Here is a 26,091-nt window from a genome sequence, read left to right as displayed (position 1 = left end):
TTTTAGCGCTTTCAAAGTGTCAGAGATACTAGATCACTGAGAAAGACTGACATTATATCTGGTAGCGCAGTGGGTACAACAACGAATTGGGCAGTTTGAGTAATCGTAAAGGGGGGGATCAAAAAAAATCTTACGCTCAACGTCAGCATTCGAAATTTCAAAATATGAAGACACCAACTCACCCGGAAAACGGCGCAGCAAGAGTTGCTCGAAATGATCTACATACATACATTTAAATCTATCTCGTCCCCCCACAAATAGTGATATATTACCCGGTTTCTGAGACTTGCAACTGTATTACACCGTTGTTGACACCTGGACTAGCAGTGGAAGTCGTAGTAGTTGAGGCTTGGTTATTTTGACCGACCGTCACAATGAGAGGGTGAGCATAAGGAATTCGCATGCCGTTCCATCTCCAAGTAGCATTGAAGGATTGTCCGACTGTTATAGTAGGATTTATCGAAAGATCAAGAAAATTGGGATCAAAGTGCGCTAGAGATGACGAGATGTACAAAAACAGCCTATACAACGTCAGAGAACACACTGTTCCCCACATCGAGCACACTCACCACAGGAGAAGGAGAGCGATGTTCATTGGAACCATTATTCGACAAGGGAACGGAAAATAATTCCTCAAAGACGACCATTATCAAGCTCATGGGAGACCTCGAATCACTGATCGCAGACGGCGACATCGACGTCGGCAATATGCTGTGGAATGATATCAGACGGACTGCACTGCCAGTGGTTAATAGGAATGAAGCCTCGCAACACCTTGTCCACCAGCAGTGCACAAGGTGGGATTTACTTCGAGCAATCAAAATAGATAAGTATATAGATGCTTGATGCATCCATGCAGAGCTCAACGGCGGCAACAGTTTTGATGAGATTGAAATCATGTTGATGCTTCGAAAGGTCACTGCAGAATGTGGATAGATGGTGATATAGATGCAACCATCGATGCCTTCTCAAGTCAGCTTTCTACTTTAATCCGGTAGCTTGGAAAATGGTCACGGCAAAGGTTTGGTGAGTCTATGACTGTCTATGACTACCGTGACTCGTTGACGGAGGGCTTGAGGGATATGGAGCATGTAGCTGTACAGCTTTTTCCAGCCACAACGACGCATCACGCATTGAAGTATTTGAGACATTCAATTACGAAAATTATGGCGGAAGAATAATGGGCGAAGAGGAGAAGGTAGAAGGGCGAGGTTAGGGTTATGTTATAACTGAAATGAATTTTCATCTTTTTGGCTCTTGCCGTAATGCCAATGTAACTATAGACCAAGTCTATGACCTACTATGTATGCTCAATGGATTACCGAACACCAGCGATCATCAGCAAAAGTCGAACCTCAAGCAGACCTCTGGCTCTGGTAGAGGGATTGCTCGAGATTGATTGTCCTGCTCGCCAAGCATGTCCTTGATTTCTTGTATCCTGTCACTTCGTCTCTTCAATAAATATGGGCAGGTCTCCATTGCAGCCAATGTGAGTGCATATATTCAACTTAATCACAACCACTAGTACTCACCCTAGGCTTTTCTGTTGCAGCCCTTTGCTTCTGGTGTTACTATGCATTTCCAATTTTGTTGTTTCGTTTAATATGAAGATTACTCGGTGGCTGAGATTTGATATCATTTGGGATAATGGAGAAGGATGTAGATGATTGAACAACTGAGATAATGTAAATGGAATCAGGTAATACCGTACTTACCACTCACCTTGATTATTGAAAAAACCATCGAACATGTATTTTCAACCACACCAATTTGAGGAGCGCCACCGGTCAGCTCAGGAGTTTCTCCTGGCATAAGACTGAGAAAACTTAGTGAATGGTCAAATATGGCATCGGGAAAGAACGATGTAATTTACGACAGTTTGCTGGAGTAACATCTTTTGCCATGAAATTGTCGACAGAAGTTACAAGTATCATTTCAATGAATATCTCTTCAAGGTAAAGTGATTGTTCTCATCTAATTTGATCATTTCTAACTGCTGAATCAGATCCTTCCAGAACGAGTTCTATACCACTATATGATACCAACATCAAGCGTTGGCACGGGTACTGATACTCTTAATCCCACTACTATCACCTCAATCCCAAGTTCATCGCCATCTGCAACGTCATCTAGCACCGATGGTATCCATTCCCGTATAGTTATGGCATAACCCTCGCTGTGGTCGGCATCGTATCTGGTTTCGGAACTCTTCTCGTCATGTATCTCCGTAAACGCCATCAAACAACATTGTCAGATGACGGCGTTTCGTGAACGATTGACGCCTGGCTTATCAGGATTGGGGGTTCGGTCGACCTGGAGCAGTCAGTCAGGTTCAACGGAGGCAACTAGCCATAGAAGTAGTGACATGGACTATCGTGAGCATGTTGTTACTGAGGACGAACAGGAGCTCAACAATGGTGCTAAGGATATCATATCATGTCAGAAAGGGACTCGGAAGGAGGATCAGGACGGTCTTCTCGAATTAAGGAGGGTTTTCGAGTCAGATCAGTTTCTAGGGGATAGATAGATAGTGTTGGTTTTGATGTAGACCTTCGATACAACGGATGCTAAATTCATTTTATTGGCCAAGCTAATACAAATGACGTCCACAGTATCACTGGTTCCGATTCCAAGAAAATCGATATTGGACGAGTGATTGTTGTTGACCACCAGGAGTGAATGTTCGACGGTGCTCATTTCATGAGATGCCAGTGTATTCACCGTTAATTGATCCACTCACTGCTCGCCTTTTATCTGGAATCAGAGGTGGAGTCGGAGGATAGTAGGATGGAAAGAGAAGTTCATTCCACAAATGACGGTGAAAAAGTTCCCAACGTATCCAAGAGGATGCTGAGTGCCCTAGATGGTGTAGTTAAAGGTACTTGTGCAAGCTGAGCATAAGTCTGGGAGGATAGGAAGATTGAGCAGAAAAACGTGAGAGTTTTTTTCAACGAGGAAGATTGATCATGAGTGGGAATGCTGGTGACAATCAATGGCACAATGGCAAGGGAGAATGATCCGATCCGAGCCCGGTCAAGCGCGCGCTAGTAGGATTGCTCCTCTTCTCTTTTACTTTGCGACTTGATTGCAAAGCAAGATTGCGAATTGACGCGTTCCCCCTTTTCTGGATGGGATTGCGGAGATTGCAGCGAGGTCGGGGAACGATGCCTACCAATTCTACGATAGGACGATGTGACAATGCTTCGAATTCCCTTGCCTCGAATCTCAAGATATCAAAGGAAAAAAATGTCCGATTTCGAAGTTCCTTGCCGTTTAATTTCTCTTGTTGGTTCTGTTTGTTAATTGGGTCTCTGTGGAATGAAGTTGGCATCTTTCCTGAGACAAAGTTTGTGTCAATGGAGAAGATTTAAGTTCTTCGGGTCGTGTCACGGTCAGAAAGCGGTATGTGTGTATGTCCTACTACTATTTGAATCTTACTAGTATGTTTGATCTGAGTTTTCCAGATGATCTCAGGCTCCTGATTACCACCTGAATCCTGCGTATTTGTCCTTTCAATCTTAGCTCTGCGGTAGCTACAGTAACTGGACCGTATCTCGCGGTTCTGATTACTCGCGTTGCCTGTAGTAGCCGACCTACAGATATCACCTAGTCGCACCTTTGGAACAGAGTTTCCTGAGATTTTCCAGGTCAGAGGCGAGCAGATTTTCTATATTCATTGGAACTTCATCTTTTCAGGCTTAGACGCATACGCCATTGGAAGCCGAGTTGGATGTTCGTCCAACATCAGGCGAAACTCGACAAATTTCGGACCACATGACACCGCATGATTCAAAGAGACTCGGAAGGCTACAAAAAGCTGATGTTGTTTCCGGGTCCGGTCTCATGCAACATGTTCAAGTCTGGTCTATTTTTTGAACGATTGCTTGGATAGAATAAACAAAGAGTGTCTAAGACGAGTATTTGAGCGGCGGTTCATAAGTACATTCTTCTTCATGTATCTATACATACTTTGTTGCCATTGAGCTTCCTGTTTAGGTTCATGGAGCCGGGGTCAACTCTTTCTCAATCGGAAATTCAACATAGTTCATCAAACAGAATCTATTCTACACATCTTCACGGGCAAGACGATTGGCAATACTAGCTGGGTTGCGTGCGTCAAGTCCCAAATTCTCAGGCTTACTTGAGAGACTAGCAGAGGTTCAGGAGGTACTACGTAGTACATGGCTTTTTAAAGGTGCACCTTAAGTCTTCTGGTTTTTCGCCCATGTGCTGATGTTGCCCTGGTGCTAGGACGCACTGTTTATTTCCCCTGGTTTCTCCTGGCCCTGGTACTCCTTGCGCAGAGCAGGGGCTCCAAATCATATATTCCGTGTACTGCTCGGTATTTATACGAGGCTATTCTCAAATACCAGGAACCTATTCTCATGAACCCGGATCAAGTTCAAGGTCTCTCGATCAACTATCAAAGAATTTGAGGTGATCTTTGTCGGTTCCTTTTTCACGAACTGAGCTATCATTACTACTGTAGCCGTCTCAGTTCATTCAGAGTGATTTCAAACAATCTTACTATGTGTTCATTTCTTATGTCCATATTCACATATTGACTTGAGTCCGTTCCAGCTGTCTCCTCTATCTTCTCTTTAGTTTTGAATGATACTGACCAGATCTTCAGAAGAGCGACTTTCGGTCATCGGTCTCTACGTTCTTCGATGGCCGTCATCGATTCCTACATTATAGTTTATTCTTGTCGGTTTTCAATTGCTTCAACGTACACAACCTAGCTCTTTTTCTTCGGCCCAACATCGAAGGGACGTTTGTCGGCCAACTTTGTAGTGTTACCTACCGTTGCTGGCGGCAGCGAAGTCGCCTACCAGTTATTGCCGACAACTCCTACGCTAGTGGGTAGCTACGACGCGGGTCTCCAAGACCCAGATAACAGAATGTCGTACTCATTCGAACTCATCGGGATGGAGGTGATAGCAGCTTGACCGTTGGTATGTATTATTTCTGTTATCTTGAAGTGACTAAGTGACTGACGCGGACTTTGCGGCTGGAAAAGAATAGACTGGATAAGACGAACTTCCTGCTTCCGATCACACGTGTGAGTTGACGATGTTTTTTCTCCTGTCTGCTTTCCTACTAGCCTCACTCGAGTCTGATGAGCGGCTTTGATAATACAACTAAAATTGTGTATAGATTTGCATGGCCTATGGCTATCCGAGAAAAATTGGTCGTTCCTGTCCTAAATGCTCTCGGGCTGTGAGAGCTGTCAGCGATTGCCTGTTCTCCGATGTTCATCATTTGAAGTTTCAAGATATCAGCTCTCGACCGAGACGTGCTATTCATTCCAGATAGCGTTATGGCACATCCTATTCGCTTTCTTTGAATGAGGCCAGGCGACGTTGACAATGATTGTGACGCTTTGTAACGGCATAACTTTTAGATGTTGCCTTCTAAGGCCCCAGGAACTCGAAGGCTTCTGCATAATGATTGAGAGGTGTTGAGGCGTGGTAGGAAGAAGGCTGAAGAAGGGGCGGTGTTACACGTACGCCGTCACTTCCGAGGTCTCTTTTATCAAGGAACTTTTTGCTTGTTCTCTGTTTGGTTCTCCCTCTTTTGATTCCCCCCAAACCCGTTGAAAATGGCGTCCCACAACCAAGTCCACTTTCAACCACAGGCGCGCCCTATTCATCCCTCTCATTTAAATTCTGCGTCCGATCCCGAGTTATACTCTCCTTCACACTCGCTTACGATCCTGAACAACGACTACGATGCGTTCGATGCTCTCCTGCACAATATATACGAAAAGACGCTGCAGGATAACTGGTTCAAACCAGCTGGTGACACGGATTCCACTGGCGTTTGTTTACGTGTAGATCCAACGTCCTTCCGGTGCTTTCCATACGAGAATCCTAAACTCATTCCATTCGAAGAAGGCGTTCGTCGGCTCAATGTTGAAGTGGCTGTCAAGATTCGCAGTGCTAGTGTCCATGCTGCTGTGTCTCGCTCACCGCCTACCGCGAGGGAGATTCTCATCGACTCAAACACGCGCATTCAGATTCTTCCCGACATCAGCGCTTTAGGCGATGCCGAGAGGGAACAATGTGCTGCCTTCATTCGCTCGGACCATACCCTTGTGGTCTGGGCGTTTTCGGTTGATCAAGTGATTCCATTGTGGGCTGAGTTCGAGGAGAAGTTAATCAAGTACATTTGGCGCACTAGAAGTACTCCGAGGAGGGATAGTAATACTCCAGGCTTCTTTGATCCGACTGGATCACCTGTGATGCACACTGGCAGCTTGCCGGATCTCGCTTCGACTGTGACTTCTGCCGCCCCTTCAACTATTGCCCTCCCTCAATATTCATCCACTAGGTTGTCAACCGCTGCTGGGCCGTTCGGCATGGAAGATGTCGATCGGTCCGCTGCGGATACAATGGTTGTTGATTTTGGCTTTGGCGCTGCGGATGAGCAGGATCAGGAGGAGAAGGTTGTACAGCCTAAGAAGGTGTCGAAAAAGCCTAAGAAGAGTTCATTCTGGTCGTTTCTCTCATGGTGGAAACTGCAGCCACCTGCCCCTGCCCAGTCAGAGAAAGGTATGTCCATTGAGTACTTCAACTGTGCATCCGTAATGTATATTAAAATTTGACATTGTTCTCAGATGCCTTCAATCTTGAAGAAGGCTCTGACACTGGTCCTGAACCTCGTCAGCTTGTCCTCCTCGGTCCTTTCTATGCAGGTTGCGGTGCTGCATTGACCATGTATTTCGCTGCAGCTGGTATTTCGAACCTCATCGAAGAATGGGTCTTGGACGGTGATACACGTCGGTTCGGACTAGTTGTGGTGTTACCCGTAGTTGCCGCCGTCAGCATAGTGAGCAATGTATATGTTTTTCAATGCCAAGTGTCTGAAATTCAGTTGCTTTTCCCCAGTTTTTTTGCCTTCAACTCATTGGAAATCTTTCTCTTGTTCTTGGACCGGTAGCACAATATCATGAAAACAGTGCCTACTATTCTGCTCAACGTCCAAAGCCGAACGCTAAAGTCGATGGTGCCGCTAGATGGAGTGAGACTGTTGAACGAATAGTTGTCAGGAACAGCAGCGAAAATGGGACTGAAGGTGACTTGAAAGAGGTGGAACGGGAACTTCAGAGAGAAGTCCGGGTCGGTGGGCTTCCCCATATCACGATACAGTGCCCGGTTTATAAAGAAAGTTTGGAATTGACGATGTATGTATTCCGGGTATTTTCCTCCTTTGTGCTTGAGCTGAACTGTTACCAGTGCACCTTCCGTATTTTCAATCAAGAAAGCCATGCAAACGTATGCTCGGCAGGGAGGAACTAGTTCCATCTTTATCTGTGATGATGGTCTGCAGATAATTCCAGAGGAGGATAAACAGAAAAGGTATGGTCTATACAGGTATCTCTTCCCATTTGCTGATTGCCCCTTCACCTTACAGACTGGAGTTCTACGCCAATCACAACATCGGCTGGGTCGCACGTCCGCGTCATTCTTCTGGTCCAGGTGGTTTCAAACGTGCAGGCAAATTCAAGAAAGCGAGTAATATGAATTACGGTCTCGCTCTTAGTATTGCTATGGAACAACAGCTCGCAAAACTCATCGGCGATGCTTCTAGTGCCAACAACACCACATTGTCTTCCAGTGAACCTCGAGAAACCACCAGACCGAATACCAGTGCTAGCAGCCCTTCTACCTTTTCTTCTCAACCCCATTTTGAAAGCATCGAATCCCTCGAAGAACGAGCGCTGCAGCTTGCCATCGAGCAGATCTACCAGGAGTCTGGTACAGTGAAGAAGGTCATTGATGAGTCAGGGAGAGAGACCGAGGAAGTGGTTTATCATCGTCCATGGGCTGGAGGAGCTCGGAGTTTGCGCGTTGGAGAGATTATTCTAATAATTGATGCGGATACTGTTGTGCCAGAGGACTGTTTCCGAGATGCCGCAAGGGAGATGGGTGAAGAGGGAGGAGAGGAAGTTGCGATCATTCAGCATGAGAGTGGTGAGCCCAACCTCCAGCTTTGGTCTTCTAGATCAAATTGATTTACTATTTCCTTTTAGACGTCATGCAAGTCGCGCACCATTACTTTGAGAATGGTATCACTCATTTCACACGGAGAATTAACAAGTGATCTCGTCATTTCCACTGCTTCATTCGACATCTTACAAACCCATCCTCGTGTTTTCTGCAGATGTATCTCATACGGGTGTGCGAACGGAGAAGTAGCGCCTTTCGTCGGTCATAACGCATTCCTGCAATGGAAGGCCGTGCAGGATGCCAGCGTAAGTTTGACCTCTCACGTATTATACAAGATTTCGACGCCTTATTTTATGTTCTATTTCGTTGTAGTTTATCGATCCCGCTGACGGTCGACGGAAGATGTGGTCTGAAGCGAACGTTTCAGAGGATTTCGATCTTGCCCTTAGGCTGTTGCTGAAAGGCTATACGTTGCGATGGGCGACATACTCGCAGGGTGGTTTCAAAGAGGGTGTGAGTTTGACTGTGGTAGATGAATTAGCGAGATGGCAAAAATACGCTTATGGTGCGTGTTCATCATCCATTCACGTTCGAACTGTTGGTCCAATTGGTTCTTATAGGTTGTGATGAGATCATCTTCAACCCACTCATCAAGTGGTGGCGACACGGACCTATCAGCAAACAACTCCGAGAATTCATGCAGTCTGCCGCGCCTGTTCATTACAAGATAGGCGAGTCACTACCTCTTCTGTTCTTTGTGTCACTTGCCAGCTAAATAATGCAACTGTATGGTGTACGCATAGGCATGGGCAGTTACATGTTCTCGTATTGTAAGTATCCAAATTCCTGCACAGGACCAGCGCTGATTCGTTCCCCTTACCATTGTCTGTAGATGGTATCGCCGCCGCCACCATTGGGTCGATTCTGAATTACCTTCTGCTCGGGCTTGGCCCTGACCTCGACCGGTTCTATTTGCATTCGTTCGAAATTCTCCTTGCCTGCGTCGTGGTGTTCCCTGCCCTTGGAAACCTCGGTTTCACCATGTTGGAATATCGTCTCGGCCATCGAAGTATCTGGAGCAGTGCTGTGGAGAATCTGAGATGGGTTCCGTTCTTGTGAGTGTTCTAGTGACCAAGCGGTGTTTAGAAACTGATGAAACACAGCTTGTTTTTCTTTGGAGGTTTGAGCATCCATCTTTCGACTGCTATCTTGGCGCACCTCTTCTCGTATGATATGTATGTTCGAAATCTGTATCATTCTTTCCGGGTATATTGATGCTCGGCGGTTTTCTTTGCATAGGACTTGGGGCTCCACAGGAAAGGAAGTCGAAAAATCGACGTTTTGGATTGAAGTGCCTCGTATCATCAAGAACTTCAAGCTTTCTATCATCATTTGCCTTCTGCTTATAGCAATGATGGTAGTGTTCACCACAGACGCGGTTCCCTTTGATTGGCAGATTCCAGGCTGGAACTGGGCGTTGATCATACCGCTTAGCTTGGTTGTTGGATGTCATCTACTCCTACCGGTGCGTTTTTAGGATTTGGCAGGGTAGATAGTCACTGACCTTTCTTTCACACACAGATTGTTCTGAACCCTTGGTTGATGAAGTTCTCCTACTAGTCGTACATGAACTGGTACATGTTTGGCCACACACTGGTTGTAGACTTTTTACCGTCCTAGAATTTCTCTTTGTAACCAGATCTCATTCTTTTGCTGTACGTTCATTGGTTATTGCAATTGTTCTACAGACGTGGACGTTATTTTTTGAGGACTTTGGAGCTTCAGAATCGATCACATACTTTGTCTCTTACATATATTTACAATACACTCACAAGATCATTCATATTACTGAGTCAATAAATTACCTCTTTTGCCTGTTAACATAGCATAAGAAGATGAGAAATGATATTGAGTCGACTTGTGTCATGAAAACAGACCTTAGGATAGGATAGGATAGGATATGAATTATACTGGCGAGGTCCGATTCCCGAACAACCCTTAGTATTGTGCCCGACCTTTGCTGCACCACTTGCAAATTGATCGTTTGATATGCCCAGATTGTGAGAGCCATGTTCATTCCTGCCCAATACCGACGTAAATGAATGACTATAATTGCCAATAAAACAGCGTAGGTGAGGTAGAAAAACCTGCAGATATACGACCTACCAGCCGTTGACGGGACGTGAGGATTTACAGCAGTCTCGGGCATACGTCAGTTGCGAGCTCATCCTTTCATCCTTCAACGATTCCAGGGACAATGGTACAAGTGTCACACCGGGATAATCCCTGGAGCCGGTTCAAATACGACTGACTGCACACCATACTGGATATTTTATGATTTTCCTTTTATATTCTTTACTTACTATATCGAGGATACATGACTGCGCTACCTACCCTCATGTACTAGCCACTCTCGTATATCGTAGCGATCCGCGCAGACAGACGCAACATGTATATGACGATCGTATGTCTTTTCCAGTGCACACCTTATCAATGCGAATTGCACCAATCCTCGACTCGCTGTATCAAATCGGCCTTTTTTCCTGAAGTCGAAAGATTTTGGCTTCGACAGAATGCCTTGAACAAGGTTTACTGGATGAAGGTATTACGACTGGTAATAAATCTTACCTTCAACTGGTCAACCTTCAACTGGAGGAAAGTGAAGGCTTAAGTCACACGGTAGAAAGATAGTAAGGTTGGACTGACCTTCATTAGTGAGCCCGATTCGAACCTACTTTTGATTTCCGCCACGTCAATACCGTCGTTAGATGCATCATCCTATATCAATAATAGTATAAGATAGAGTGATTAGCTGCGCGACTGAGATATTGGAATACATGCCGGTTTTCGTTTTGAACCAGTAACGGGAATGACCAAAGTCGCACTATCATCATTAGCCAATTCAACTTTCCATTCTTTCAGGAGCTTCCCCGCTTTCTGTGCACCACTAAGTTGAAACTCATCGATAGATAACAAATAGTCACTCACAGCGTGGATAAGGTCAACATTCGGTTCAGTCAAATCTTCAAATGCATGTGGGTTAAACTCTTCACGAAATGCACTCGCTTCTAGTTGATCATAGTGAAATGCTAAGGCTGTTGTCGCAAATTTGTGAGGCGCAAGATGCATGTTCATTCATGAGACATACCGGGATTGGGATAAGAATCTGGTACATAACCAGATTTTATTGTCATCTTGTTTATCCAAGCCCGAGCCTTGTCCTTTAAATCATCCGAAGCTGGAACGTTTAGGTGAGACCTCGGTAGAAAAAGGAAATGGACAAACCAATGTAGCCTTCATCGATAGGCGCAGAGCGAATGTCGTCTGCAAAGGGTAGGGGAATGATATGGAATCCAGCGGGCTCCATCTCATCTACGTCTTCTTCCTGTGAGAAACAACTTAGACTACGTCTAGGTGAATAGCCAATCCTCAATACCTGAGGAAGGACTGCGTAGATTGTTGGGGTAGAATTTCGTCGTAGAACTCCTCTTGCTAGACCTGCCACCTTCTTCTTGATCATTGATTTTAGAAGAGCACTAAAAGTGCGTTTGGAACCAGCGTAAGTCTGAAGTCAAAGAAGACGGCGGCGCTGTTATATGGGAGATGTCTGGGAGATAGCTATGCTCATCATACATTTTCTTCAGGATATAAGAAGAGCGAATGCTTGACATTATCCTCGAACTTGATGGTGTCACGTGGTTTAAAACCTAAGAGTTTTAAGCCTACCAGGATTCAGGAAGGATATAGGTCGGAATTGGCTTGGATACGCTTCAAGAGCACGGCTCACCAGGTTCCAACCCCAATGTACGGAAGGATCTCATCTCGTCTGCAGTGTAAAACGGCTGCGACAAGATGCATGTTCATATAACAAAATAGTGGGATGGTAAAAGATAATACTTACCCGTTGGCCAGATTTTACGACCTTAGTTGCTGCCATACTATCGTCTTCGGCATCACCATTGCTCGGAGCAGCACCAACGACTGCCATCCCGTAAACGATATTGGATTTATCGACTTCGACTTGCCGATCCTGACATCGACTTTTAAACCCAGACATTGGGATTAGCAAAAAATATAGATACTGACCTCATCGAGCTGTCCTGTTTTGACCGTTGCCGCTTCCAATCGGTCTCCCAAGTCCACAAAATATTTGTATTCGCCTTTTTTCTGTTCCGTCACGAGGCCATAACTTCGATAATGATCAGAATATTGACGGACAATCACGAGTGGCAAGGATCACCCCTTCACACCAATGGTAAGCCCTTTAGCTAATTCAAATGGGATGTTGAAGAGCGCCCGCTTTGCCACTTCGCGGAACTTCATTTGAGAAAGAAGGTCTTCTATTCTAGATATGGATATGGATTGGTTGAGGATGGAGGGGTCTGAGTCGACATCATCAGCAAAGGCATTTGTTTGCAACACAGACTGAGAATGAATTCATTCAATTCCGCTACTTGCAGATCACTGGGCAGCTCACAGAATAGAACTTGGTCACATCGAAACGCCTGTCTTCGCTTTGAATAAAGAATGGCTCTACAATAACTCCTGCCTGCGCTAGATCCTGCCAATAAATACGTTCATTACTTTGTGATAATGCTTCATTCAAAGATGAAAGGAATAGATCTCACCTCGAGAGTCGTTTGTGCAGAGATTTTCAGCTGCTTGGATAGAGGGTGAGGGTCGTCCTCATCAGTGATCAAGAAGACACGTTTTGTGGCCGTTTTGGGGGCACTGAGAAACGGCGGTTAGCATTTCGTGTGGACAGGCTTTTCGGAGCGCACCCGTCACGAATCACCCAATTGCAGCTGGTAAAAACGTCCCCCATAGCGACACGAGAATCGCAGGGGGGGAATTGTTTCTGTATCTCATCAGAGTCCTCTTGTGCAGCTGTAACTTTTGTCAGATTATCAGATTGAAAACTCCCGTTGATAGGTCTCGCCGTTGAGGAGCTGGATCAATTCTTGAATTGTCGGCGCAGAGATGGGACCAATAGGTTGATACAGAAACATGTTCTTTTTTATTTCAGAGCCTTGGGTACGCGGTGTATCTGGTTTTCGAGTCTTTATAGCAATATGAGTAACGTTTTGGGTATATCCAAGGTGCCGTTATTCACCGTATTGAACAGCAAGATGCCAAATGAATCATTCGGGCCTGTAACAACTTTGCGCTTCTGAAGATTCATTGCACTATTTAGCGCAGCATATAGATGACTTGTCATCTTGGTCTCGTCTTCATGATCTGGTCGAAGAGCAAGCATCGAGGGAGAACAGTCGATGCAAAACAGTATCACGTCCTTCTTGGCGTCGAAGAACTGTGGCGAGATATGAATATTACAGTTCCCTGCGGACCAGAGCATCGTAGCTTACTGCAGCATCCTGTAGTTCGTCTTCCTCGTCTTCGTCCACCCGGTTCCAGTCATCGTATGGTGCCATTAATAGTAAATACGTGAGTATGTAGAATAGATCACAGAGGAAGAGGAGGTGACTCATGATCAACGCGCGCGAAAAAGCACGTGTCACCGCACGGACCTGTCACCCCTCTTTGACTCCCTACACCAACAACATGCAAACCATGATAAGTATCCCACCAAATCCGTTACGAAGGGTTACCCTCCCAGAGATACATTCTATCCAGCTGCCAACGAAGAAGATATTGAACGAAGAAGACGTCGAAATTTGGCTGCGAACTCAAGGATTCCGAGATCTAATCATATTCCTACGGAGACTGAACGAAGCTGTTGTTGGAGTTACAGTTCCCTGGAGCTCTGAATTTCCTAGTCAAGTACATAAGAAATCTCCTCCTATGTTGCTCAACCTGACTTATATGTTACTTCAAACAGGCTGTATTGAGCATGGTAACTTTAATCGATACTCTGGATAGCTGGATAGAAGACATCCCACCCCTCAACTCCCCACAAAGGTTCGGAAACCTTGCCTTTCGAACTTGGGGCACAAGACTAGAAGAGGTCAGCTCATCTCTAGCTTACCATGAGTAGAATCCTTGATATTCTTGTATTGTAGCAATCAGATAGCTTACTATCTCGGCTGCTTCCGCCAGAGTACAGCTCGCTTATTCCACATATCAAGCCATACTTCTTGACTTCGTTTGGATCTTTCATCAGAATGGACTATGGTACTGGCCATGAAACTTCCTTTGCCATATTCCTTCTTTGCTTGACACTTACGCGCTTTTTCGTGCCTGAGGTCGAAGAAGAACGTGAACTGGTCCTTAGAGTATTCATACGGTATCTCCGTCTTTGCTGGAGGCTTCAAGATGTTTACCGTTTAGAGCCTGCTGGGAGTCATGGCGTCTGGGGCCTAGACGATTCACATTTTTTGGGTTATATCTTTGGTAGTGGACAATTGCGAGGTCCGAAGTTTCCACCTTGTTCAAAAATATATTTAGTTTGACACCGTTTAAAAATTCTAGACCAGACAAAGATACCAGTGTCAGCAGTTCTTCACCCCCCTCTGCCGCCTACTAATCTATACTTCATGTCGATCATGCGTATTCACGAGGTCAAGCAGGGTCCTTTCCACGAGCACTCATCCCAGTTACATTCAATCGCTTTGGGCGTGCCGAACTGGGGCAAAGTTAACTCTGGCCTGTTTAAAATGTATGAGGTGAGATATTAAGCTCAGATTATTCGGACTCTTTGACACAATTTCCTTTCGAAGGCTGAAGTTCTTGGTAAAAGAGTCGTGGTACAACATATCCCTCTTGGAGGTCTTTTACCCTGGAGCAATGAATCTTTAGACAGAACAGAAGGCCGTTCTGTGTCCTCAAATAACATTGCCATTTACAATTCGGAGGCTGCGACACAAGCTCATCGTGAATGGACTCAAAGCACTACGAGTCGTCACAGTCCGAGCCCTGATGTATTGAAATCCAATGCAGCCTTGCCGTCTTGGTCTACTAGACTTCAACCTCCGCGGCCGCGGACTGTCAATGCTCATGTCTCAATTCCATTGCAGGGCTCAATGCCTCCGCCACTCTCACCAATGAGAGGTCATGTCAGAGATCCACAAGATGTACGTTTTTATTATCCTATTCATCGACACATAACTAACGTGCAATCAGCCTACAGGCTAGTAAAGAAGGGCCATGTTCCTCGTCCAGAACGCTGCGACGATCTGCTGTGACATGTCGAGCATCTCCTTCAATGACTGCGAAAATCGCGTGAAAGCGACCACGTCTTCCTACTTTCCATTTCCAATTGTCGTTCCAGTGATGTTGTTTTATTCACTCCCTACTTCCAGCTACTTCCTTGAATTTTGATTATTGGGCCAAGGACGTCTGTGACCCCATATTCCCGCGATGTCACCCCGGAGCACTCGCCTGGTCAATGAGTCTGTTACTATTAGGTGGACCCGTGCACTTCTAATGAATTTTGGGATCACTCAGACTGTCAAAAAGTACTATACATCGTGCGACTGCGTATCTGTATGGATAACCTGCGACCCACAGTCGTTATCCCTACGAGTCCATTTTCCTAGAATTTCCTTCTGTTCTCCATGGAACGCGAACCCGACATTTGAGCGTCAACGGACTTAAGATTGATTTATTTAGTGAATTGGTTAACTATGTATATAAAAAGCACGAGAAGTTGGACAACATGGCCCCTGGGTTGCATCGCATATATTTGGGAAATTTCCTGAAGATATTTGGGGTTCTCGGTTTTCGATGTAGCGGGCCGTTGGGCTGAGGGGTAGAGCAAGCACTCGATGCGAAGTTCACAATGGACTTTTGGACTTGTGGAGCATCACCTCGAAGCTCTCGGTTTCGCATGTTGATTGAGCTTCGAGGTTTCAGGGAGATCATTGGATGATAGCTACTTAGAGCTGGTATCTCGATGGAAACTTGATTGACCAGTAAAATCCTCAATTCTTTCATTTGCCTCATTCCTCCCGCCCGCTGAACGACGAAATGAAATTTTCCCATACCCCAGGGAAAGAATTTCGCTACGCGGTCATCTGCATACAGTGTCTATCAAAAACAAGAAATTCTGATGAAGTTGGAGCGTGTTGGAGCCTCGAAATTTCTATCTGTTTTCTACAGACGCGCGTACCCCGAAACTTGTGACAAAAGCTCTCGGAAACCTAATGCAACGGAGTAGTCTTAGCGGTCACTAACGTTCGTGTTCAAAAAGAGTTGGAGAATCAAAGCAGACCTACACTCGGTGGAAATAAAGGTGACAAAGTAAATCAAGATGTGTAGCATTTACCTATTTTATACGCCATTTCCTTTCAAGGCTTTCGAGCTCTCGACATTTTCGGGAGCTAGAAAGCCGTGACATGCCAATAATTCCGTAACTTATAACGGAAAGTTCAACAGACTCCAGCAGCTTGTGCACAAAATCACGAGCTCGAGGGTATAACCGGGGTATAATGAATTGCGTTCGACATACAACTCGATCGGACCTGGTACTTATATCAAAGAGAAGCCAACCCTCGAGTGACGTACACATACATACGCTGCATAAGTTAACAGCTCCGTTCTCCTTACCGCTTTCCTATTATATACACGAGAGTGGATGAAAAAATGTTTACTTACCCCGTATGAATCTATTTGGGTAAGGGGGACCAACCTTTTTCAAACAATTTCATGAACAAGTGGTTCCATATTCGCCGAGCCTGGACTAGCTCATGAAGGCAAGTCCTGGTAAGTCACGGTGGTCAGAGCTTGAGTGAAAAATACAGCCTTCGGTGCTCAAAATAGGCTTGGATTAGGTTCACTTGCAGTATTGGTTAGGCGGCCGCGGTTGGAACTTCGAATCTAATAGTAGTACTAGTAATGAAGTCAAGAAAGGAAACAGGTTCCTCCGCAACGGGAGGAACAGGAAACATGTTCATTGAAGGGGACATCGCGGAAGAGGCTTAGGGCCGAAAGATGAGAGGAGCATGTCCTAATATGGTCTCTGGTTTTGAGAGAGGAAACCAAAACGCGAGATCTTGACTTTGATATGACATTGGAATTGAGTATAAGACAGGTGTTTGGGCCGGTATGAGAAGCCCGGTCCCTAAATTGGCGAGAGCGTTTTTGAGGGGGCTTTAGGTGTTGTAATTCTTGCGTCGATGATTTACTGGCATGCATATAACAACAGGCAACAATCATCAAAGAAAACGGAAAACGGCACTGACTCGGAGTCATTGCCGGTCATAACCGGAACGTGCCGAAAATTTCTTCGAAACGATTCCTCTTCTTTCAACTCATCTTACCAGTCCTTCATAGGTTTTTCCTAATCGCGGAATATATCTTTGTGCGATGTTGGAGTATTACCTTTGATCTTCGGTCTATATCTGGAATACTCTGGAAGATCAGTTTCCAGTTTTTTTTTTCAACCTCTAGAGTCAAGGTCCGCGTTTGTTCAATCGATGTGTTTATCCTCCGTCCCCCCTAAATGCTGAGCGAAAAAAACTATATCTTCTTACAATTTCTGTGATTCACTGTCCTTCTGTGCCCGAATCGTCACTGATCGCTGAAGTAGGGTCTATTGTAAGCGATAGCATAGCGGCCCAGTCCACTGTTCGGTGTCTTATAGTCTCTCTCAGGAGGAGATTCATCGTTTCAACCTTCCTCACTCCAGTCAATCATCCACATCATTGAACCTTGAAAAAATCGAAGTCTTAGGTAGAAATTCTTTCATCCGATGTTCTCAAAAATGTGACGCATTAATGGCTTCATGATACCTCATCCTCCCCTTCCCCGTTGCGTCACAATTAGGCCCGCGAATCTTCATACATTCCGTTCCTCTCTTTGCTTCCTACGCATACATACATAAGTCATCCCATTGTTCATTTCGAAATGGGATTTTGATTCCCTGATGGCTCACGACGGCGAGCTTGGCACCGAAAGGACCTTCTTCGTGGTTGGCCTTACTCAAGTAACAAGTCTATTTGCAGCACAACACTGGGTATCTTGTTTACCGGAGATTAGTCTTACCACGATTAGTCAATTCAGTCATCAGGTACTTGCCTCGCCTTGACTGACATGTCTTGTTCCCTCGTTCACAGATGTTTAATGGACCCCGAATGGACCCATATGTTTTGCGTCTTCTCGCTAGCTTGGGCGCCGGTTTTGACAGGCCTTCTCATGCTGAAATCCCTCAAGTTTTCAAGATTGAATCATTTTCGCGAATCCACGCAGAGCAAATCCATTTATGCAAGATAGGCGTCGACTGGGCGTCGAGGTCGTGGCTTTGATATCCTTAGCTCGCGCCAAATTGGTGGACCGTTATACTTGCAGACGACACGAAAAGCCTATGCCACAATATGGTACTCCGCTTGTTACGGTACCTGCTTTACTTGCCAAAGCTAATAAGGAACTCAATCTTAATGTCATAGGCCTCGCTTCCACGTTTGTAGTGGACGTTATGCTATCTGTCTTTGGCACTGCTACAGATGCCGAGTTCTCGTTCTATCTCCTGGATGTAAGTAGGTGGGGGTTTGAGGCCTGTTCGAGGATACATCATTCGAACAAATCTGCGTCAGTTTTGACGGATGCCATTGAAGAGCATTTTCCCGATTTGAGAAACATCAATAGTGGTTGGGGTAAGTTCTACATACGTGTCTGAGGCCTTGAGCTTGGCGGCATCATCGCATGTATGTACATAGAGCTATGTAGAGCCAGGGGTCAAGAGGGGTTAAGCCCCTTTTCACAGCTGGTAATTATAACTGTTTGCCTGTACGTGTGAGTTTTTGGTTTCTCCTTCACTTGATGCATATCGACCACGTCAGACTACATCAACGATGGTATACGGGGCATCTTGTTCAATCATCAAGTTGCATCGTGTTATCGACGTGGTTCCTTTCACGTCCCTTCTTCGGAGCCGGTAATGGTGGTCTCCTCTACTCCAACGACTTGCCCAAAAATTAGTTTCCTTATACAGCATCAAGTCAGTGATGCAACGATGAAGTGAGCAAGGACTCGAGGTGGTGCTATGTACATAGCTGTTGCCGCCGAGATGCGGAGCGAGCTAGCTATGAACATGATATGTATCTTTCCTCGGTGGCTGACATATCTGTATTCATCTCTAGGTTTATCAACGCATGCTCTATAGATTCGGAGCCGAAATTGCGATTAACACGGGTTGGTAGGCTCAAATCACCAGTGCGATTATCGGACGCCGTTCTCAGGGCATATATAGGCATATCTTCCGACTCGTGACGCTCGAGCATGTAGCTCTGAACAGACTTCCAGGAACACAAAAAACGTCATGATCGAGGACGTATTCCGTACATAGAGGTTGTATGCCAACATTTCCCACATGAAACTAGATAGAACTAGACTTATAATTTATTGTAAATTCTAGTCTGTCCTTCGAGTTTTCCATGTCCTAAGTTTTAGCATTTTTTAAAGGAAGAGCCGTTTTTTTTTGTTTGCCCGGAGTGCGTGGGAGTAGTTGGTTGCGCTCTACAAATTAGCGTCCGCAGCAACTCGTCCTGTCTTGATCTCCAAAAAAATCAAGATCCGAGCTAAGGATTTGTGAAGATGTTTATTGATTGTCCGGAACGTCCGGAGCGATAAGCATGTTCAGCTGAACTAAACTGGATCTATGTATGCAACGGTCCAACCCTCGACGTTGTGTCGTTCCATTAACGCGTTGCACACTTGCACAAAGGACAAAAGATGCAGGGTTGTTGTGCTAATAACATAACTAACGTCACATCTCGTCACATACCTGCAAGGGCGGGGCAATGGTGTTCCTAAAGCCTAAAGAAGGAGGATGGGCGGCTGATTCCGACAGCTCGCAAGAATGGAAACGGAATTCACTTGGAATCTCTCGGAATTCACGATCAAAGGAGCATTCAAGATGAGATCTCGAGGATACACTTCTGTTTCAGGTAATCGTGTTAGCCGGGGCCGAGGCCGTCCCTCTTGCAATCTTTTGCGAACATCTCAACTTTCCTAAAACAGGTTTCCTGGCGACCTGCTACGCGTGGTGTGACCCGGTTGGGAGGTTTGCTCGATTATATGTACGAATGCTGATATTTCAGATTTACCGCATAGCGCTTAAGAACTGTCTGTTCTAATAACCCACTCCCCTTTCTCCGCTCTCGATCACAGGCCCTACACAGAACTCACATCGAACTCTTTATTTTCGTCCTTCTCGACAGCTCGGTACCTGGATTCATATTCTTCTGGCCATTAGGATGTTGCAGGTGCGTCCGTTCTGAATCGTCCGCCATTGGTCCGCCTTCGAACAAATATTGCATCTAGGAAAACTCATCAGGTGTACCGTCTGGCATTGGACCCAAATTTCGTCCATACGCAAGTCCAAATCATCATGTTACTAAAGGGAGGTACATCACGAGCAACGACCCAAGAGGATATATGTGAGTAATGTCGTGGATGAGCCTTCAAAAAAATTAACCCTCACTTTAGACCAGTGTATGAATATCCCTTGAACGGGCAGTGGATCATGATGGACATTGATGATGGATACATCTTATGGACCGGTATATGGAAAGGTGAATTAGTCTTGCTACATAACTATTGTATTTCGTGTGCATTAACGATGGTTTTGCAGCTCTGGGAAACTCTAAAGGTACTGTGAAACGTACTTGAATATTATTTTCCCGAGTCCTCACATGCCATTCATTAAGCCGACATCGTGAAAATGATCGACTCTCAGCCAGACCTTGCTCCTTTGATACGAAGAGTGAGGGGTGGCTACCTCAAGATTCAGGGTACTTGGATGCCTTATGAGGTAGGCTTGATGACTACTTTCAAATAAATTATGTCCGCTCATCTCATCTATAGGTCGCTTTACGGTTAGCTAGAAGGTAGTGCCATCTTTTTGCTTTCTAAAGTCTCTCCCCTCATGTAAAAACATAGAGTCGCCTGGCCTATCCGAGAAGATCTGATACCATTGTTTGGGTGATTATAGTTTCTGCGTCGAATTTTCTGCTAGTTAATAGTCCATCTAGTCCCAATTTCCCCAGCACTTGTCTTTCTCCCACTCAACCCGGCTATGGTCAGGTTGTCGCTTCTGCGCCGGGTCGAAGGCGTGCACCTCGCAAATCAAGTTTGCCGAACGTTTCGACAACTACTAATTCAGCGTGGTCGGTGGTTACGCCTCACACGACTGATGCCTCGTTCGAACCTCATCCAGGCGCCTTGCCCCCTTCAGCCTATACCTCCTATCCGCCGCAGTATATTCCATTCAATGCTCATTCCGAAGATTTCCAGCAGGAAATTTTGCCGACGTCCGATCGCCATTCGTTATCTTTGCCACCATCAACGCAACGGGATAGAGCGTACAGTCGGTACGCTCCCTATCCGGATCCCTCACCCCCTCCAACTTTCAGGCTGCCTGCTCGAGAAAATCCTATAGCTCTCCATATACCTTCTACTGATTTCACGAAGCATAACTCACATAATATCAGTCTCCCTCCAATAAGTCCTGCTGCATCAAATCGTTATGGCCCCAGTTCTGCCTATGCTTTGCCTCCAATATCTGCATTGGAGGATCTGCGAGGTGTCGATGTCAATGACTCTGCCGCCGTGCTTCGCCGTTTATCGCAGAACGACGAGGCTGACATCTGGCCCTCACGATCGACAAATAACAAGTGAGAACGTTATTTGTACCTTTGTTCAATCGTATCTAATGCTTGGGGCTCAGATCGTCGTCGTCGCCATCGTCGTCCTGGCCTTCCTCTCTGGCGCTCTTACCTTCTCTCACGCATAGGCTATCCGACCCTGCAATAAAATACTCAGGTGGTGTTTTATCAAGACAGCGTCTAAGCGTTTCGTCGTCTTCAGAAGACAGTTTTTCTTCACATCCGTCTCCCATTTCTCCGCCATCCCCTTCGACTCCGCTTACACCACAGTCACTACCTTCCGTAAATTCTTTTGTCGGACAGTTACCTGTATTGAGAGAGCGGGATCAAGGCTGCCAAGAGGCACTATCCATTTCTGCCACACCTAGGTCTCGACCTATTGATCAGATCGATTTCAGACTCGACCCTGACCGAAAAGAACAACCCTACCGTCCTTGGTAATCACTATTTTTTTTCGTTTTCAAATCATCTATCCATGAACATCTCTCTGCTGTATTGTATCTTTATTCGGTACTTTATCATTGGCCATTTTAATGTTTGAAACCCTACTATCAGTAGTATCTCTATTCGCGACAGCAAAGTCATTCAGACTAAACCAGTATACCTAACCCCCCACTGTATCGCAATCGTTTTCCTGTAATAATTTGATCGCAGGGTTCGAGATCTTCGCCTTGTTGGGTTCGAGGTCTTCACCTTGTTGTACCATCAAAAAAAATGGATTCTCAAATGTACCGTAACATGATAGCCTATCTGAAATAACATGATATCCTATCCTATCCTGCGCAAATATTCAACTAATATGTAGATCTATATCTGGAAAGGCAGAGTTTTTCCTCCTATCCAGGAACGACATTACAGACTATCGATTGGGTCAGGAGTTCAGTACGACCTGTATTGCTCAACGAGGTAGACTCACCCTATGGCAATCATAAGTAGATAGCCCACGGTAGCGACGACCTACAAAGGCACGAAATCAACTATTTTTTCCTACGCATGACAACAACAACTCACAAGAGTTGCGAAAATACTCGCTGGAATCCCGTTTTTGAGAAAATCTATATTAGACAAATATAATTCACCAAGATCATCTTCTTGCGTGGCCCTAGATAGTTCAATTGAAAATGGCCAGTAAGTTTTATCTCACAGCACAGCGAAGGAAGCGTACGCAGTCTGGTTGGGAAACCCAGACACTGGCATACCCATGCCAGCGGAACATATCAACGCAGTCACAAAAATCAACAAATTTTGGTGATCACCGCCGAGGCTCGCTGCGACTTCTTTTGCGATAGGTACAAGAAGTACACTTGCAATCGTGTGGCTTATAAAAGTCGAAATAACCTGTTTGCAATGAGTAAGTGGGGTGGTGCTATCACGGAAAGATTGTGGAATCCCACCAGAACAATCGGGGATAGTATGAGCACAACGTTGTAAAGGCTGAAGCCGTCAACGAGATCTCTAACAAGCTCTCCCATGATATCAAGTAAACCGCTAGAAGTAACGCCTTTGCCTAAAGCGATGCCGCCCATGGCAAGAAAAACAATTGTCCATGTGAATTGTTCAAAGTCGTCCTATGTAGCGTAAGAAAAAAGGATAGTCAGCCGACCCCAAACATAATTTTCCAAAAATCCCAACTTTTTTCAATATTCCTGTGGAGAAGAAGGCTATAATGGGAATAATTGCAATGACCCCCATATCACCTACGTAGTCCTCGATCGAATGGGCAATGCACCACAGGACGATGGTTGCAAGGCAGACGAAAGACACCCAGTACTGCTGGCGAGTGAACGGCTCCTTCGTCGCGCGGATCGGCCGAATCTCAATCTCACTTTCACCATCAGGAGATCGAGCAGGTCGATACGACGCCAATAGAAGGCCCCATATCAACAATATTGAAATGGCAGAAACGGGAAGGGCTACAGCAAACCAGCTGCCCCAGTCTAAAGGTTCATCCATGTTTTGAAGCGCAATCAAATTCTGCGGGGACGAGATTGGCGAGCTTTGACCTCCAATATTTGCGGCTAGAGCGATACCAAGCTAGGTGAAAGTCTCTGATTGATTTCTAGGTTTTCTCATGAAGAAGGCGCCACTCACGATTAATGCAGGAGCAAAAGACGTCTTGGGAGGCAGTGTTCGCAAGATAGGCTGGACAATTGAAATTGTGAGCTAAAGAGGCCTGCAGATGGGGTCAGAACGGACGTACGTACTTTGATCAAGGTGAAGCAAAGTGTCGGAGCCGCAACGTTACTGATCCACATGCTGGCAAAGCATGACACACACATAAAGGCCAATAAGACAACGGATGGCCTCGTGCCTGCAAGGCTGAGAACGCGAGTGATGAGGATGCGGTCTATACTGGTCTTGCTTAACGCAGATGATATTGTAAACCCTCCAATGAGAAGCATGATCGTTGGGGAAAACATCGCCGAAAAGATGAATCTAAATAGGAAGATATCAACATTTGAAATAGGCTAATTTGTAAACATACTTGGTAGCATCCGGGGCACCTAAGTGTTCATAGTCCGGTTTCGGACCGCGTACCACTTGGAAGCATACAAGCAGTAAAGGTACGAGGATGGATGTGACGAAGAGAGGTATAGCCTACGGATAGTCAAATTTGAGAAGTTCGCAGAAGATAAGTCTCAATTACCTCGGTAGCCCAGAGCACTGTGCAGAATACCAGCACCGCAAAACAGCGATTGGCTTCATTACCCTGGACAACTTCGACATTCAATAACACCGCAAAAACGACGAGAGCTATGACCAAATACAAAAATTTGCGCGTGATAGAGAGTCGCCCAAATGGCGTTGGAATAGCGAAAAGCCCCGGTTGAGGTTCTTTAACCAAAGTGGCGCCAAGAAGATTAGAGGCGGCACCTTCGCCCCGTCTTTCGCGACCAATCATTTGCCGCCATATTGTGTCCCGCTCCCAAGCGATGTTTTCGCGTTGAAAGAGTTTTAACTGCTGTTTGGCGAGATTCCGGTTTCCCCTAGCGACACACTTGGTATAGAGGTCTACTAATCGGCCAATGGCCCCATTGAGCCGATCTTTCGAATCAGGCAAAAATGGCACGGTCTGTTCCACGACGTCGTGGAGATAATGGTCCTTAAGCTGTTAGACCAAGTGAGATAAAGGAATCCCTTGGCCATAGATGTTATATGTACCTCGCTATAAGTGACTTTATCATACCTGCGATCAAGGTACTTATTAAATCCTCCGAGTCCGAAATATCAAGCGTAGAACTTACATACTTTTTGAGCACTTTGCGAAAGCCGGAGTAATTGACTTCAACGTACGACCGCAATGAGGAGAACGAAACATAGAGGTTCGTTATTCGCCGTTTGAAGAGGAGTCGGGTATCGTACGCATAATTTGTACGGGCAGTCCAGATGGTTTCCGAAAGCCCCGAAGAGGTTACACTATCCTTCATGAGGCTAAACGTGTTCGCAAGCTTTTGCATAGTTCTATTAGGAGAGATAGAACGCCTAAGCGAAGCCAGACTATCCTCCATTTCACCTTCACTGGAGGAGATGCTGTGTCTCTGACGCACTGGGGATTGGCGTACATGGGAGCTTTCACCTGTGGTGCAGTGAACATTATACAATTCGATCTACAATGCACTACTCACCGGGACCCGAGGTGCCTCGATTGACATTGACGCTACTAGACAAACGTCGTCGCCTGTGTCTCTCTGGACTCCTTGACAGGCTTTCGTCGTCTTCCTCGTCATACTCGTCATCATCGGCATAATGGTCCCCATCTAATCCAAGCTCGTCTTGATTCTGAACTAAAGCCTCTAGCTCAGCTAGCTCGTCAAACAGCTCTTTTTCCTGATTCTCATAGAATAAGGCAACCTTCTTCAGTTCCTTGTCCAGCAGAGGAATAAATATCGAGTCCGTGGCTACGTCGGAAGGACGACCGACTAGAGATGTTCGTTCATTAGATTCCAAGTCTCGATAGGACGATGTCAAACTCTGTTGCTGCTTCTCTAGCTGATAGATATACTTTTTGAGATAGTCATAGCTGTAAAATAGTTCGGAAGGAATTCACATCTAGTTGAGAACAAGCTGCACTCACTCAATATATTCTTCCCACCACTCCGAGACTGCGTTGAACTTCAAAGCGGAACTAGGAAGAAAAGGATTGAGCTTCAGCACATCGTGCAAGCAACCATATACTACCTGAACTTCATGATATACGAGAGGTAATGTTGGGTATCGTCAGGGGGCACCACAGGATAAAAGCGCTGAGATCGCAATACCCGTTGGGGGTTGTTTGGCAACAGCTTTAGTCGCCGTATTGCCGTGTTGCCGATTAGTGCCGTGCGCTTGATTCACAGTTATCGGATTGTGCTTTAGTGTGTAGAGCTATTGGAAAGATATCTCCCCTCTTCCGTGTATACGAGGCAGTACAGGGCAGTACATGCTGCAACGCAGCGGAAAATTATCTTCTTCAACTACGCTTGCCTGATATTATTTCTCTGGATCATCTCTATATTATCAATGCCAACAATCTCTAAAAATAAGAATGCTTCCCCTCCGACGACAGCAAGACTTATTACTGGCGATCGCATCATTGC

At 45.6% G+C, this 26,091-nt stretch overlaps 7 protein-coding genes across 7 annotated transcripts; 4 read left to right on the top strand and 3 right to left on the bottom strand.

Moving 5' to 3' along the window:
* Positions 1-221: 221 nt before the first annotated feature.
* On the bottom strand, positions 222-786 carry C8R40DRAFT_1123614 (uncharacterized protein). Its single transcript, XM_046228905.1, has 2 exons — positions 570-786; positions 222-521 (listed from the first exon to the last, which is right to left on the bottom strand). The coding sequence occupies exons 1-2, from the start codon at positions 602-604 to the stop codon at positions 269-271; spliced, it is 288 nt and encodes a 95-aa protein (XP_046082097.1). The 5' UTR covers positions 605-786; the 3' UTR covers positions 222-268.
* Positions 787-5,455: 4,669 nt separating this feature from the next.
* Positions 5,456-9,850, top strand: C8R40DRAFT_606408 (glycosyl transferase family group 2-domain-containing protein). The gene is made up of 14 exons (XM_046235600.1): positions 5,456-6,554; positions 6,620-6,831; positions 6,891-7,186; positions 7,239-7,361; positions 7,417-7,976; positions 8,036-8,102; positions 8,167-8,257; positions 8,325-8,517; positions 8,573-8,683; positions 8,756-8,782; positions 8,845-9,067; positions 9,116-9,187; positions 9,252-9,477; positions 9,534-9,850. The coding sequence occupies exons 1-14, from the start codon at positions 5,603-5,605 to the stop codon at positions 9,570-9,572; spliced, it is 3,192 nt and encodes a 1,063-aa protein (XP_046082096.1). The 5' UTR covers positions 5,456-5,602; the 3' UTR covers positions 9,573-9,850.
* A 441-nt stretch (positions 9,851-10,291) lies between these two features.
* On the bottom strand, positions 10,292-13,442 carry C8R40DRAFT_1123598 (ku70-like protein; the record flags this gene model as incomplete). Its single annotated transcript, XM_046228904.1, has 19 exons — positions 10,292-10,529; positions 10,581-10,601; positions 10,659-10,730; positions 10,794-10,889; positions 10,941-11,047; positions 11,101-11,190; positions 11,238-11,337; positions 11,389-11,517; positions 11,586-11,674; positions 11,740-11,794; positions 11,854-11,982; positions 12,039-12,141; positions 12,193-12,377; positions 12,430-12,513; positions 12,581-12,683; positions 12,734-12,839; positions 12,892-13,012; positions 13,066-13,263; positions 13,319-13,442. Coding segments are annotated over 19 exons (1,999 nt in total), but the record flags the coding sequence as incomplete, so codon positions are not given.
* Positions 13,443-13,523: 81 nt separating this feature from the next.
* On the top strand, positions 13,524-14,957 carry C8R40DRAFT_1162838 (uncharacterized protein; the record flags this gene model as incomplete). Its single annotated transcript, XM_046230298.1, is given in 6 exon segments — positions 13,524-13,733; positions 13,792-13,917; positions 13,973-14,321; positions 14,382-14,575; positions 14,630-14,830; positions 14,850-14,957. The coding sequence occupies 6 exon segments, from the start codon at positions 13,524-13,526 to the stop codon at positions 14,955-14,957; spliced, it is 1,188 nt and encodes a 395-aa protein (XP_046082094.1).
* A 3,395-nt stretch (positions 14,958-18,352) lies between these two features.
* C8R40DRAFT_1162837 (DNA-binding domain of Mlu1-box binding protein MBP1) lies at positions 18,353-20,835 on the top strand (the record flags this gene model as incomplete). The annotated part of the gene is made up of 7 exons (XM_046230297.1): positions 18,353-18,365; positions 20,185-20,287; positions 20,337-20,422; positions 20,482-20,499; positions 20,558-20,661; positions 20,715-20,737; positions 20,790-20,835. 7 exons carry the CDS (start codon positions 18,353-18,355, stop codon positions 20,833-20,835), a joined length of 393 nt encoding a protein of 130 aa, XP_046082093.1.
* Positions 20,836-21,335: 500 nt separating this feature from the next.
* Positions 21,336-21,527, top strand: C8R40DRAFT_1055596 (uncharacterized protein; the record flags this gene model as incomplete). The annotated part of the gene is made up of 1 exon (XM_046225011.1): positions 21,336-21,527. A coding segment is annotated over one exon (192 nt), but the record flags the coding sequence as incomplete, so codon positions are not given.
* A 660-nt stretch (positions 21,528-22,187) lies between these two features.
* Positions 22,188-25,761, bottom strand: C8R40DRAFT_1257238 (SPX domain-containing protein). Its single transcript, XM_046233784.1, has 15 exons — positions 25,694-25,761; positions 25,590-25,640; positions 25,141-25,535; positions 24,764-25,091; positions 24,677-24,701; positions 24,162-24,623; positions 24,000-24,112; positions 23,719-23,950; positions 23,606-23,656; positions 23,147-23,548; positions 22,909-23,082; positions 22,680-22,852; positions 22,526-22,616; positions 22,431-22,471; positions 22,188-22,373 (listed from the first exon to the last, which is right to left on the bottom strand). The coding sequence occupies exons 1-15, from the start codon at positions 25,702-25,704 to the stop codon at positions 22,367-22,369; spliced, it is 2,556 nt and encodes an 851-aa protein (XP_046082091.1). The 5' UTR covers positions 25,705-25,761; the 3' UTR covers positions 22,188-22,366.
* Between the last annotated feature and the right edge of the window lie 330 nt (positions 25,762-26,091).

Source organism: Lentinula edodes (assembly GCF_021015755.1).
Source record: "Lentinula edodes strain Le(Bin) 0899 ss11 chromosome Unknown C8R40scaffold_40, whole genome shotgun sequence".
Classification (NCBI taxonomy): Eukaryota; Fungi; Basidiomycota; class Agaricomycetes; order Agaricales; family Omphalotaceae; genus Lentinula; species Lentinula edodes.
This window is presented reverse-complemented; position numbering and strand designations above follow the sequence as displayed.

Coding starts and splice junctions, on each gene's coding strand:
- C8R40DRAFT_1123614 (XM_046228905.1), bottom strand. CDS start 604: ATGGTTCCAATGAACATCGCTCTCCTTCTCCTGTG. Junction 522..569: donor ATCGCTCTCCTTCTCCTGTG/GTGAGTGTGCTC, acceptor GACGTTGTATAG/GCTGTTTTTGTACATCTCGT.
- C8R40DRAFT_606408 (XM_046235600.1), top strand. CDS start 5,603: ATGGCGTCCCACAACCAAGTCCACTTTCAACCACAGGCGCGCCCTATT. Junction 8,783..8,844: donor CAGTTACATGTTCTCGTATT/GTAAGTATCCAA, acceptor CATTGTCTGTAG/ATGGTATCGCCGCCGCCACC. Junction 9,478..9,533: donor GATGTCATCTACTCCTACCG/GTGCGTTTTTAG, acceptor TTTCACACACAG/ATTGTTCTGAACCCTTGGTT.
- C8R40DRAFT_1257238 (XM_046233784.1), bottom strand. Junction 23,951..23,999: donor GGTGCCCCGGATGCTACCAA/GTATGTTTACAA, acceptor CTTCCTATTTAG/ATTCATCTTTTCGGCGATGT. Junction 23,549..23,605: donor CTTTTGCTCCTGCATTAATC/GTGAGTGGCGCC, acceptor ACTTTCACCTAG/CTTGGTATCGCTCTAGCCGC.